The sequence below is a fragment of the Zingiber officinale genome, chromosome 8B (assembly GCF_018446385.1).
Source record: "Zingiber officinale cultivar Zhangliang chromosome 8B, Zo_v1.1, whole genome shotgun sequence".
NCBI lineage: Eukaryota > Viridiplantae > Streptophyta > Magnoliopsida > Zingiberales > Zingiberaceae > Zingiber > Zingiber officinale.
In genome coordinates this window covers 96,110,089-96,123,624 of record NC_056001.1, presented here as the reverse complement: position 1 = coordinate 96,123,624, position 13,536 = coordinate 96,110,089, and the positions used below count along the sequence as shown (strand labels likewise).

General features: G+C 36.8%; 2 protein-coding genes and 4 non-coding genes across 6 annotated transcripts; 1 reads left to right on the top strand and 5 right to left on the bottom strand.

The window, feature by feature from the left end:
• Positions 1 to 425: 425 nt before the first annotated feature.
• TRNAK-UUU lies at positions 426 to 498 on the bottom strand. Its single transcript has one exon. It is a non-coding gene; the product is annotated as a tRNA-Lys (tRNA).
• Positions 499 to 578: 80 nt separating this feature from the next.
• On the bottom strand, positions 579 to 651 carry TRNAK-UUU. The gene has a single exon. It is a non-coding gene; the product is annotated as a tRNA-Lys (tRNA).
• An 82-nt stretch (positions 652 to 733) lies between these two features.
• On the bottom strand, positions 734 to 806 carry TRNAK-UUU. The gene has a single exon. It is a non-coding gene; the product is annotated as a tRNA-Lys (tRNA).
• Positions 807 to 886: 80 nt separating this feature from the next.
• Positions 887 to 959, bottom strand: TRNAK-UUU. Its single transcript has one exon. It is a non-coding gene; the product is annotated as a tRNA-Lys (tRNA).
• A 3,664-nt stretch (positions 960 to 4,623) lies between these two features.
• Positions 4,624 to 6,165, bottom strand: LOC122017983 (pentatricopeptide repeat-containing protein At5g18390, mitochondrial-like). The gene has a single exon (XM_042575715.1). It carries the CDS (start codon positions 6,141 to 6,143, stop codon positions 4,803 to 4,805), a length of 1,341 nt encoding a protein of 446 aa, XP_042431649.1. The 5' UTR covers positions 6,144 to 6,165; the 3' UTR covers positions 4,624 to 4,802.
• A 2,849-nt stretch (positions 6,166 to 9,014) lies between these two features.
• Positions 9,015 to 13,214, top strand: LOC122015604 (RGG repeats nuclear RNA binding protein A-like). Its single transcript, XM_042572588.1, has 6 exons — positions 9,015 to 9,363; positions 9,469 to 10,102; positions 10,910 to 11,024; positions 11,410 to 11,562; positions 11,655 to 11,714; positions 12,799 to 13,214. Exons 1-6 carry the CDS (start codon positions 9,180 to 9,182, stop codon positions 13,012 to 13,014), a joined length of 1,362 nt encoding a protein of 453 aa, XP_042428522.1. The 5' UTR covers positions 9,015 to 9,179; the 3' UTR covers positions 13,015 to 13,214.
• Positions 13,215 to 13,536: the final 322 nt, after the last annotated feature.

Sequence of the window (13,536 nt, the reverse complement as noted above, 5' to 3'; positions counted from 1 at the left end):
ATTATACTTACAGTAAACGATCTAGAAACTCAGTATCCGATGGTTGCATGTCTCATTTGAAAGAAAATTTTCTATAATATATTTATAGTTGAAGATTAAACTATGAATATTTAGATGATAACTAGACTATTTTCACTTTACTGTAGCTCGGAGCCGATTAAAGGGTAATAAAATTTCCGTTCAAAGTGGTTAATTATAAATATCATTGAGAGTTTTTTTTTTTAATGTCGAGAAGTTTACATTGAATGAAATAATCTATAAGATTTATTATAATTTTATATTCTTTAACAATCGAATTATGGTTTTTAAAAACTCTTAAAATAAATCAATTTATGAAATTTTGTAAAAATTTGGATTTCTACTAAATTTTTTTTTTTATTTTTTAACAGAGCAGGAGAAAATAACTGAAACAATAAAGTTGCTATCGCCGTCTGTGGGAATCGAACCCACGACCACATGGTTAAAAGCCATGCGCTCTACCAGCTGAGCTAAGACGGCAAGTTGACTTTAAAGTGTAGCTGTAGAAAAAGTAATATAATTAATAAATGATAACACACAGAGTGGGGCAAAATTGCTATCGCCGTCTGTGGGAATCGAACCCACGACCACATGGTTAAAAGCCATGCGCTCTACCAGCTGAGCTAAGACGGCATGTTGGTTTTGAAGTATAGCTGTAGAAAGAATAACATAAATAATAAAATGATAACACAACTGAGTGGTACAAAATTGCTATCGCCGTCTATGGGAATCGAACCCACGACCACATGGTTAAAAGCCATGCGCTCTACCAGCTGAGCTAAGACGGCAAGTTGACTTTGAAGTGTAGCTGTTGAAAAAGTAATATAATTAATAAATAATAACACAATGAGTGGGACAAAATTGCTGTCGCCGTCTGTGGGAATCGAACCCACGACCACATGGTTAAAAGCCATGCGCTCTACCAGCTGAGCTAAGACGGCATGTTGATTTAAAATGCCTATAGAAATAGATAAAATAATATAAAGAATAAATGATCACACTAAGTAGGAGAAAAATGCTATCGCTAGAGATGTAATCGAGCCGAGTCAAATCTTTGGATGTTTGAGTTTGGCTCGTTTATAATCGAGCCGAGCTCAAGCTTTATTGAACGAATATATTCATGGCTTACGAGCTTATGAACTTAATAAATATAAATTATAAACTTAAATATTTATTAAAAATTAAATTATATATTTTTTAAAAATTATAATATTTTTATTAAAATTTATAATTTTATTATAATAAATATATTTGTCTTTTTCATAAATAAAATGTAAAATTTATAAATTTAATATCAAAATTATTATTTAAAAATTAATTCATGAGCTTACAATATGTTAAAACTAAAAATATTTTTATTAAATCAAACTTCGAATAAGTCTATTTACACCCCTAGCTATCGTCATCTGTGAGAAACGAACCCACGTCCACATGGTTAAAAGCCATGCGCTCTACCAGCTGTGCTCAGGCAGCAAGTTGTTATTATTTATTACATAAATTATTTATAATAATTATTATAAAATATTTTTTTTTATATTTTTCTAAAATTTTTATATATATAATTTAACAATTTAAATATTTTTGAAAAATTTATAACTCATTTAACAATTTTTAAAATTTTATAATTTTGTGTCTCACTGTTCTCTAATCTCTATTGCTATTTTTTAAATCTATAAAATTACATGAGTATATTTAAACCGGTTGAGTTTTGGCCCTTTTGGCAGTTGATAAATTTTAATGAATTTAATGATATTTATAATCGAATATTTCGTATAGGCAGCTTTTCATTTTTTTAAAAAAGAAAAAACTTTCCTTTAATTCTTTTGTTAGCCGTGGGAGACGTCCAGATGGGCGAGATAAATGGCAGGCTCTCATTTTGCCTTTATTGAATCAAAAGAGGCAGTTTTTTTTAAAAAAAATCGGCACATCGGCTCCACAAAAACTTGTCATTCAACGGCCAGATAATAACAGATGATAAATTTTAATGGATTTAATGATATTTTTGATAGAGCAGCTTTTCATTTTTTAAAAAAAGAAATACATGCAGTTTTTTTTTTAAAATTCTTTTGTCGGCCGTGGGCGATGGGCAATATAATTGTAGGGGAGACATTTTACCTTTTAAGTAAATCAAAAGAGCGTTTTTTTTTAATCGGAATCGGTATCTAATTTTTAGAATCAATTAATTTTCAAAAAAAAAAAAATGATTCACTCGGCTAAGGAGGGTCATTCAAATAACTAACTTTCTTTGATCCGGAGGAAAAAAATCTTATAATACATTACAATTTAAATTCAAATATTAAATCCCTTAGTTGCCCATTAAAAAACCTAATCATTAATTTACACCATTACCTGGGGTAAAAAAGTAAGTAATATTATATAAAAGGCATTTCGAGATCCTAGCAGGTGTAGTGCAGTAGTAAAGATCGATCTCTAAATGTGCATTGATGTATCAAGCAGAGAAGTATAGATGCCAATAACCTAAAGCAAGTTTTCTAGGAATTAATTAGAAAATGATAATTTCAATTAATCTCATTGATTATCTCTGGGGTGACCGGTTCGATCCCACAGAAATTTCCCACCAACTACCAGGGTAAATCGGGAAGCGCACGCGGCGGCCAACCCAAAAGCCCAACATTCTTTGATTACGTCCCTCATTTGGAGGAAAAATTTCTACAAATACACCGTAGCTGGGATTCGAACCACGGGTACCTGAGAGACAACCTGAATGTCCTACCGCGGCACTTTTTTTTTTTTCTTGGAATTGACTAGAGTACCAAGATTTCATCACATTGCAAACTTTATTTGCCAATGCAATTTCTGACTTGTCATATGGCAAACTATTGTCCTGGGCATTTACCTTGGATCAAGGAGAGGAAGAAGTAAAGAACTAACATGAGAGACAGAGAAACACACACACACAAATCAAAGGCACGAGAAACAACTGTTCTAAGAAAGGTGAACTGCAAGATGGCAACAGATAGTAACAAGAACATGGATGACATACACAGGTAGCGAAGGTGGATAATCAGGGGTAAGCACCCTTTTTTGGTTGCATCATCCATGAGTTATAATCCCATAAATCCCTAATATATCAGTGAACTGGATCTATGTGTTGATATCTAAGTCATAAAGCAAATGCAATGGAGGACAAAATCTGGATGCTAGGCAGTGCAAGAAGATTGCACATGATATCAAAAAAAAAAAAAATTGATAATGAATTTTCATTTCTTTTGAAGCAGTCTCCTCTATTTTATTTTATTTTAAATTTTTACTTGCTTATTGAGTGTCAAGATTTCTAAAAATATCCAAGGAATGTGTACGGCATACACAAGTAGTGAAGGTGTATAATCAGGGGTGTATCCACTAGACAGGATCAGGCAACTGCACCCCATAAATCCCTAATATATCAGTAAACTGAATCTATATGTGTTGATATCTAAGTCAGACAACAAGTGCAATGGAGGACAAAATCTGGTCCCTAGGCAATGCATGAAGATTGCGCATTGAGTGTCAAGATTTCTCAAATACATTGATAAAAATATATATAATGATTTACTTTGGTGGATGACTAGGATGGATGAGGGAAGAGAGAGAAAGGAACATATGTAGACTGATGCACTGAATGCATGGGCTGGCTTCAGACAGTTCTTTTATATGACTCTTATTTGCAAAATACCAGTTTATTAATCTATTCACATGAAATGAAAGTTGTTGGAAAGTCTTAAACCAAACATACAGTGATTATTCTATTTTAAATGGGATTGAACTATTCTAAACTGGCTTAAAGTAGTCCATAAAAGTTATATGTTTTGCTGATGGTGGTGAATTCAACAGTTGTATTTATGATATGTAGTGCACGATTGGATAGAAAAAGTTTGGATTTATTTCATCCTCAGTGCTAGTGCTAATTTTATATCCTAACTAGCGATCCATGGGTGCATGCACTCGATGAATTATATTGAATATAATTTTGGTACACGTATCTCTAAAATTTTGTTTTCTTTCACAATGGATGAACCACAAAACTAATGTCTGTATGAATTCATATAGTAGTTTTTTTTATTTATTAAAATGTAAATTTGGTTATTATCATAAATCTACAGACCATCATCCACCATGATGTGTCATCATCATCAAAGCCATTTGCCCCAACTATTTGAGTATTATTTTCTGTGTTCTTCTTCTACTCCTTACACCTTGCACTCTAATTCATTGTATATTAGCCACAATTGAACTTGTTCATTCCATCTAACCTATTTTCTCTCATGGATAATCAATTGAAATATCAACATTTGCCAAAAAGATGAATTATTAAGTTAATACTAGTTCAACTATTAAAAGTGAAGTTACATGCATACTTCCAGAATCAGCTTAATTAGATACGTAAGAGAAAACAACAGTTCACAAAGTATCCCAGCCTCTATTGGCTCAATTAGCTACCCATGTAAACTCTATACCTAAGCAGTTTGGAATAAAACTAGGTCATAGTATGCTACACAAACACTAAATATTCCTTTCAAAACTAAAATTAGATTGTGATCAAAAGCACAAAAACTCTTTTTACCCCCAAAGCAAGCAATTTGCTAAAAAATAAAGAAATTTTACTAGAAGAAAGCAATTCATAATTTATACCTGAGCTTTTGAAAAGAGATAGTGTACATGATTGCAAGTTGAAGGGCCTCCTTCATATGGACTTCATGGTCGACCATATGACATGAAAAAATCCCTGATAAAAATTGATCTTCCTTTGGAAAGAAAACATCCACCCAAGAATGATTGTTTCACTAGTAGCTTCTGAGTGATACTTCCATCTGCTCCATCCTCATTGCAAGTTCATGTTTCCCACAATGCTTCAATCCGTCAACTACCATATCAAAGCTCTGTGACATCGGCACCATTCCCATCTCTGTCATCTCCACCAAATAGTTTGCAGCCTCCACAAACTTCCCACCACGGACACACAATTTCACAAGCATTGTGAATACTGGCCGGTTGGGTGGATGCCCCTTGCCTTTCATGTCATTAAAGAAACTAAATGCATCACAGAATCTCCCTGCCTTGCACAATGCCTTGATTATGGTTGCATATAAACTTGGAAATGGCTTATTTCCATCGTCCACTGCGCTGTAAAACAGCTTAAAGGCTTTTTCAATCTTCCCTGACTTGGAGACTGCCGGGATCAAGACCTTGTAGGTTGAGATGTCCGGGCAGAGCCCCATGTCGCTTGCCTCCTGGAGTAGCCCCACGCAGAAATCCGTCTCCCCGGAATCACAGAGCGACTGAAGGAGTGAATTGAAGGTGGTGATGTCCGGCAACACGCCTTCCTTGGTCATCCGCAGCACCATCGACTTGGCAGACTCGAGGTAACCAGCGTCGACGAGGCCGTCAATGAGGATGTCACGACCGCGGACTGGAGGCTTGAAGCCCCGACGGTTCATCTCCTCAAGGAAGTCCTGCGCTTCTCGTAGTTTGCCAGCGGCGCACCAGGCATTGACGAGGATGGAGAAGGTTTGGCGGTCAGGGAGGACCTGCTTGCGGGCCATCCGGCGAATAAGGGCGTATGCACCATGGAAGTTCCCAACGCGGCAAAGGGCGGAGAGGAGAGCATTATAGACGGCGGTGGTCTGGGGGCAATCAAACTTGGGGAGGCGATTGAAGACGTCGACGGCGAGATCAACGTGGGAGGCATCACCGTAAGCTTCGATTACGGCGGAAAAGGTGGAGGGTAGGAGTGGGAGGGAAAGGGAGCGCATGTCCTCGGCGAGCTTCCACATCTGAGACCAGTGGCGGTGACGGGCAAGAGGGAGGATGAGGGCGTCGAACTCGGGGCCGGAGGGGCGGTAGGAGGAGGAGTTGCGAGCCCAGGCGAAGAAGCGGAGGGCAGAGAGGGGGGCGCTGTGGGCGGCTTCTCGGAGGACGCGGAGGACGAGGTCGGAGGTGGGAGGGGGAAGGCGCATGCGTCCGAGGGTACGCTCAAGGTAGAAATCGCGGCGGACGACGCCAGCGATGTGGCTGACCGCAGCGAAGTAGGCATCCTTCGAAGAGGAATGGAGAGCCGGCGCCGGAGGGGCGAACGAGTGGAGGCAGCAGCGGCGGAGGAGCAAGGCGGCGGACGAGCGGAGCATCGGCGAACTAGTGAGTGGGCCAAAAGCTAGGTATGAGCTCAGGCTGAACCGGGTTTGATGTTACGGTTATTTTCAACATGGTCTAAACGTTTAAAAGATTTAACAAATCACCCTTAATATCTTTATCTTAACAAGGATGAAAAAAAATCATATAATTTTTAAAATTATTTTAGTTTTAATTTTTTGATTTTAAATATTTTTTTGTTTTTAAGATTGTATTTAGTAAAACTATTTCCCCACCCAATTGACAATAAAAATGATGGTGATTTTTTAAAATCCTAATAAATTAATAAATACATTAAAACAATAATTGCTATTAAAATTTTAACGTAAATATAAAAACCAATATTATAATGCTTATTAAAATTGACTAAGTAGCTGTTTTCTAATTAAAAATAGGTAAAAATTCAATGGATTCTCATTATTTACATTGTCGTTAGATGAGTATCTTATTATTTATTTTATTAAAGTCAAATGAGGATCCTTCTATACCTTTTTTAAAGTGAGTTTCTCATAATATTTTTATATTATCTGATCATTTGATCACAATATTTTTATAACGTGTAAAAATTAGCAATTAATTTTTACAGTAGATTATTTAATCATTCGATCGTGTAAAACTAGGTTGCTAGTTTCTACAATTATAGAACCTAACATCTAATTTTTACCATTATGATTTTATATCATTTTAATTTTTTAATGCTAATCTAATTAAAATAATATTTTAATAAGCAAATTAAAAGATGAAGACTCCAAATCAAACGATGAAAATTCCATAACACTTATTACATTTTAAATAAATATAATTTAATTATGATTAACTATGTAGAAATTATCATATAACCTTTACGACGTGTAACAACTATTGGTTAACTTATATATATTGTGGAAGCTAACTGGTTGAAGAAGATAACGAATAACTTTTATCAGGTAATCACATAATCAAAATTATGGAGAATAAAATATAATCAAATGTTATTTGTTTAACCAAGATAATGTTTATTTGTTTGAATGTTTTAATAAATAACTTAGTTTAATATCTTACTATATTACCGTCAGTTACAAAACAACCTATACATAATAATAATAATAATAATTGATCCTGTCCGAATGCTGAATCAACGGACGCTGGACACGTGGCGCTCCCGGCTGCTGACGTGGATCTTCGACTGGTCGCACGAACCTCCGGCGAACCTGCACAGAAGTCGGGCCGGGAAGGGGTTCCCGGCGGCGACCCTCCGACGCTCAAGTCAGGCAAGCAAACAGTGAAGAAAGTGGCTCCAGAGGTGTTGCGCGCGTACCTCCGGCGAAGTATGCGGCTCTTTATATAGAGCGGCGAAAGAGCTCCTGCACGTCCACTAAGGTGCATACGTGTCCGCAACCCATACCTCGGTATGTGTCTGTCAGAAAGCTTACCTGACGCCATACTGCTACAGTCCGAGTATGTCCTTGATGGGACAACAGAACCCCTCGTTGTCAGACTTGGAGTATAGCATAGCCATAGGACTTGACGGTTGTCAGAAGATGTTCTTGTCTATCTCTACCCACCACAGGTCGGGACGTCCGTCCGTCCTGCTGGACAGGGAGTTCACGCGCCGGCCGGACGGACCTCATCTCACGCCCTGGCCGGACGGAACTCCCCTCCCGTCCGGACTGCCATTTACTTCGGTATGCTGGGGAGAATTTCGGTAGGATGCTATGTAAGGACTGTTAACAGTATATCACCTTCTCTTAGGCCTTCCGCTCAGCTCCTTGCTACTGTTCCACTGAGCGTCGGAACCCCGACTCCTGCTGGGGCGCCTCTTACCGTCAGATATTCCTCGGTCGGCCGACCGGGAGGTTCCGACCGGCTCACAAAACGTCTCCGGTCGGCCACCTGGCCCTTTGACTTCCACATGGCGTCGACCCCTCCAAACGAGGGCCACCTGTTCTATCCGCCGGATCAATAATAATAATAATAATAATATTATTATTATTATTATTATTATTTAAACTCTAGATTTGTCTTATTTTTATGTTTTTTTACTTTTTCTTTTTCACATTTTTCTTTATTTCTTTTATGTGTTTTTGTTACTTTTTCCTTTTTTTACTTTTATTATTTTTACGTTTTTTAATTTTTAAAAAATTTTATTTTTTTCATTTTTTTCTATTTTAAAAAGTTTTTTACGTCTTTTTTTTTTAATATTTTTTTACATTTATTCTATTTTTTTTTCTAACATTTTTTTAATATTTTTTCTAATTTTTATTATTTTTTAACATTTTTTTCTATATTTTTTTAATTTTTTTTACGTTTTTCTCGTATCGGAAGGTATTTTTGGTAATGAAAATTCGTTAATTCCGGAATCAAGAAAAATCTTAATTTTTCGAGATTTTCTGAATCCAGGTTACATGTCCCTTTTACTGACGTGTCGGATATGAAACAGGAAATCATCGATTATTTAAATTAAATAAAATTTTTATTAATAATTTTAGATGAATAACCAAGATGATGAAGATTAACTCCCAATCAAACACATTATTTTTTAAATAAGGACGGCTCATTTGACCTTTTTTTTTTTTTAAGAAAAATGGACAGCAATATGTTATTTCTTTAATTTGGAACCTCTTTTTTAATTTTTTTTATAAAAGAAAACATTTTTTTAATAATTTAGTCAAAATTATTATACAATTATTTTATTATTAATTTTTAAATAAATAGATCTCAAAAACTTGAAATAATTGTAAATATTTTTTAAAAAATAAATATTATTTTAAGAGGCTATGGGAGATTAAGCAAGCTTTCAAAGTAATTAAATAAATTAAGTATAAGGAGCATTTTACAAAAAGTGATTAAGGTATGGGGGAAATTGAACATTTCCCTTTTGTTTTTGCAGCAATCGATGGAATCTCGGCCGAAGAGGCGTCGAACAATAATGCGATTTTGGGTTTCGACGACTTCGGTGGCTGCCGCTATGGAGCCTCTGGCAGTTGGGGCTAGGGTTTGAGGTGGAGGAAGAAGAAGAGTAGGAGGCGATTTTATCGCCCTCCAGTATCCCAATGGCTCGGCAGGACAATCCTTTTGCGCTTCTAGGCGAAGACGACGATGGTGGCGATGTCATGGTCCTCCTTGCGAAGGTCGAGTCTAAGAGCTCGGTTGCGGGAGAAAAACCCCAGCCCAAGGCCACACCCAAGCTCCGAGATGATGGTTTTCCTCCCAAGCCTCTTCCTGCAGCGGAGTTCGGTACGGCTTCTTAACTTCGTCTTCACTTTCGAAGTGGTGGTTTTCTTGGTATCGTTGAACTTTGATTTCTGTTAAAGGATTTGTTTCGATTTTGTTTTAATTCAGCGCGGGCTAAGCGGGGTAGAGGAAGAGGCGATCGTGGCCGCGGACTTGGCAGAGGTGGGCTTCGATCTGGCAGCGGGGAAGGTGCTGATCTCGATTCTAACGAGAAGGTAGATTATGGGTACTCAAGGGGCTTTGGAAGTGATTCTGGAGGGCGTGGCCGTGGGCGGAGTGGAGGCAGAGGAGCAAGGGGGCGTTGGATAGAAAGGGGCTTCTACGAGCATCAGGGATTTGATGGTGTGAATCAATATGGCGTTGAGTTGGAAAACCAAGGAAAGAGTGTAGATTGGGTGGATGTGGAGGCTGAGGTGCAGGGAAAAACCAATGAACATGTGGAGAACCATGGACCTATATTTGAGAGCAAGTTTGGTGATCAGCACTGGAATTCAGGTTGGGAGGGAAAAGGCTATGACCATGATAACCAACATTTCAGAGGTGGTGAGGGCCGAGGAAGGAGAGGATTTGGTGGAGGCAGACAAGGAAGCAGAGGTGGCATTGGTCAGAGGTATATTGAGAAGGAGCCTGTTCTTGAAAGGAAAAGAGATGAATGGAATGAGCCTAAGAACAAAGAGGATGTTCCTACTGGAATGGAACAAGTCAATAGCATTACCCTTCCTGCTGATGGTGCATCTGGATGGTATGATTTTACTTATAAATTAGATTACTTTGTTAGCAAAATGATACAATTGTTATATGCTATATCTGTGAATGGTTTGGGTATAAATAGAATGAGAAGCAGCGATCTGATCCTGTTCTCTTTCATTTTGGCTACTCATATTAGTTCATCAGATGATTACTAGATTGGTTGAATCTTTATTTGCTGAGGATCATGATTGTTGTTTCATAGAACACTCGACTACCTTCATTGGAAAGGTTATTTCACGCTCAATTTAATTTCATTTTGGTTATCTGTTGCTTGTTCTGTTGCAAATTTGGCAAAAGCAAAAGATATATTTATTGCACAAAGTACTAGTACCATTCCAGTACAAGTGGAAAAAAGAAAAAAAAAAAGAAAATCAAATGTGCTACCACTCTTTGTTTACATCAAATGACACTTTTTTATATTTTGGTGGCCGTTTGATTTATTTTCTTATCGACTGAATATAGTTAATTATAATAGAATAACTGACTGAAAACATTTTTAGGCTTGGTTAATATTCTTAGGTATTTTTTTCCCAAGATTATTTTGTATCCATTTTACCCTATGTAGGCTTGTAAATTCTTGTTCTGGTATAAATTTTGGTTGTTTAATAAAGCAACAGAGGGAGCAATCCACAAGTAGATGTCTTGTGCTAAAGCTCTTACCTGTGCTCTTATTATCATATTTTTTCTTTATTTTAGAAAACTAGAAAATGGATATCTTGTGTTTATTAATAGAAATTCAGTAACATGTATTAGTTTTATTAATAGTTGAACTGATTGAACTAAAAACTTTCTGGAGCAGGGATATGCTTGCAACTGCCAATGTGTCAAATGGTGAAGAAGCAGTGATTACAGATCAAAACCAATTGGTTGACAGAGAGGTTTCTGATGAGAAGGATCCCAAGGAAGAGGACAATGTATTACAATTTTTCATAATTTTTAAAAACTATATATAAATTTATTGTGTCAAGATGGTAGCCGACCTCATTTAGTGGGATAAGACTTAGTTGTTGTTGTATTGTGTCAAGATGGGTTACATCAATTCCAGGATAATTGAACATAGTTAGCAATCCTCACTAAAACAAGGTTTCAACCACAAAATAAGTCTCTTTATTTGGAGGTGTAGGGTGCTCACATCTATTTAGATTGATTTTCCATTGAGCAATCCTTAGAGCGTCCCCTTTCTTCTTTCGAGTGTAGCAATATGATTACTGAATTACTGCACTAGTAGATTTTAAGTTATTCATTGAAATTTGAGTTGAACATGATACTTCATGTCTAAAAGCTTCTTTTCCGTTATAGGAAATGACCCTTGATGAATATGAGAAGGTCCTTCAAGAGAAACGAAAGGCATTACAGCCTCTGAAAATCGAGGAGAGGAAGGTGGTTGTTGACCAGGATTTTGAAAGCATGCAGCTTGTTGAGAAAAAGCAAGAAGAAAATTTTGTTAAACTGGTTAGCTCTTGGAGACTTCCCTATAGCATTTTTATTTTTTTTCTTTGACATGTAGAGATTCCAAGTAAACAACTAACTTTACTGGTTGTCAGAAAATTGAGAGAGAAAAGCTGAAGAAGGATAGTTTGGAGAAGGAAGAAAGAGTTCGTAAGGTCACATCTGTAATTGTGATATAATATCTATTGTTTATTCTATCTCTCTGTTATTTTGTTCTGCACGTGCAAGTCTGCTGACGATTTTATAGTGAATTATAATTACTATCATTAGTCACTGATTAATCTCCGTAATTATGCAGAGGAAACACTCCTGGCAGTCATGCTATTTCAATTGTTATCCATGGATTAAAATCACACCGTGTGTCACTGTCTCCCAGTTCTAATCAGCATCAAAACTTGTATTGGTCAAGAAAATGAAATTTTCATTCTTACCAAATTGCCCCAACTGCCAATGCATTCCTTCTCGAGACCATATAGTCTGCATATGCAATGCATTCATGCTTGATTCATGTAGATAAAAGAGAAAAGGAAAATAAAAGCGGAGAGGCATACCAAAAAGATAGACAAGTGATGTGAAAATTCAGAAGCTTTTATAGTCCTGCTATTTCTTTTGGTGGAGGTGAGCGATAGAGAGTAGGAAATGAGGTTATGTGGCAGAATTTGACATTTTGCAAATCTATCTACAACTAGGTTCCTGACAGTTAGTATTTAAAATTTCCATTTTGTTAATATTTTAAATAAGAATAAATTAGCTATTTATCATTGTACTATTCAAATTGTAAATTTGCATACATGAATTGGTATGGGTATTCCCATTAATAACTTGTTTATCGCCTAATCAGTTCTGGAATTATTTCCATCCCAAACTGTTCTACCACAAAGATTGGATTTTATATATTGGCTTTGGCACTACAGTACTTGCACAACCCAACTATTCTTTTACTTCGCAAATCAATCTTTCTTTTTTCTTGAATTATTCAAGTTATCTGGAACTCTGTATCCTGCGTTGTTTAGTCTTGACATATAGATTATTTCTCCATGCCTATTAAAACTGAAAATGATGTCATGTTGCATTGGGGCTTTATCGCCCATGTCCTCATTTGTTGAGAACATGTAGATTATGCCCTTTCCTACTAGTTTAAGGTAGTTCTATCAAACACATCTCCAATTACTTAGTCATGTCAACTTTATTTCATATATCCATGCACAAAATTTAATGAAATTTTCTCTGTTCTTGCAGTCATTAAGCATAACGGAGTTTCTAAAACCTGCTAATGGAGGGAGCTATGTTCGACCATATCTGGGTCGTGGCCGTGGTGGGAGAGGAGGTCGAGGCCGTGGAGGCCGTGACAGCATCGGAGGTGGGTATGCAGGGCACAGAGGCCCTGACATTCCTTCCCTCCATTTCGATGATCCTGCCCAGTTTCCTGTGTTGGGTGCTGCAGCCAAGGTATGATTTCGCTCAGTAGGTAGACCTTTCTGCTCTACTCCGACGGTTTATACCTGTTTTGCATTGCCATGTTGCTAATGTTTTGTGTGGTAAAAGACTATTTTGGTTGGTTAACTTGGCGTTCACAGCACTTTGTAAAGAGTTGTTTTTAAAAGACTTGGGGCATACTAATTGTTTGGAATAGAAGTTTGTGCTCTTTTGTTTGATTTTGCTGTTGGTGTCTTATTGCATACGATATTTCAGCACAGATGTAGATAATAGGGGGGTCTGTCTACTTGGATGAAAAATAGAAAAGGGTGTAGTAAAAATAACACAAATATATAATGGACTTCGTTACAGATTGGATCTTTATATGTAATTTGGCCACTGTGCTAGGGTAAAATATGCTCAGTAATTTATCTGTTTGTATCTCGCCATGAAACTGACGATATTGACTGTTTGGAGTGAGCGATATTATTTTTTACTCTTATAAACTTTTTTTTTACCTCCTAACTTTTCGTCGAAGTAAAGGGATACAAGGCCGTGGTG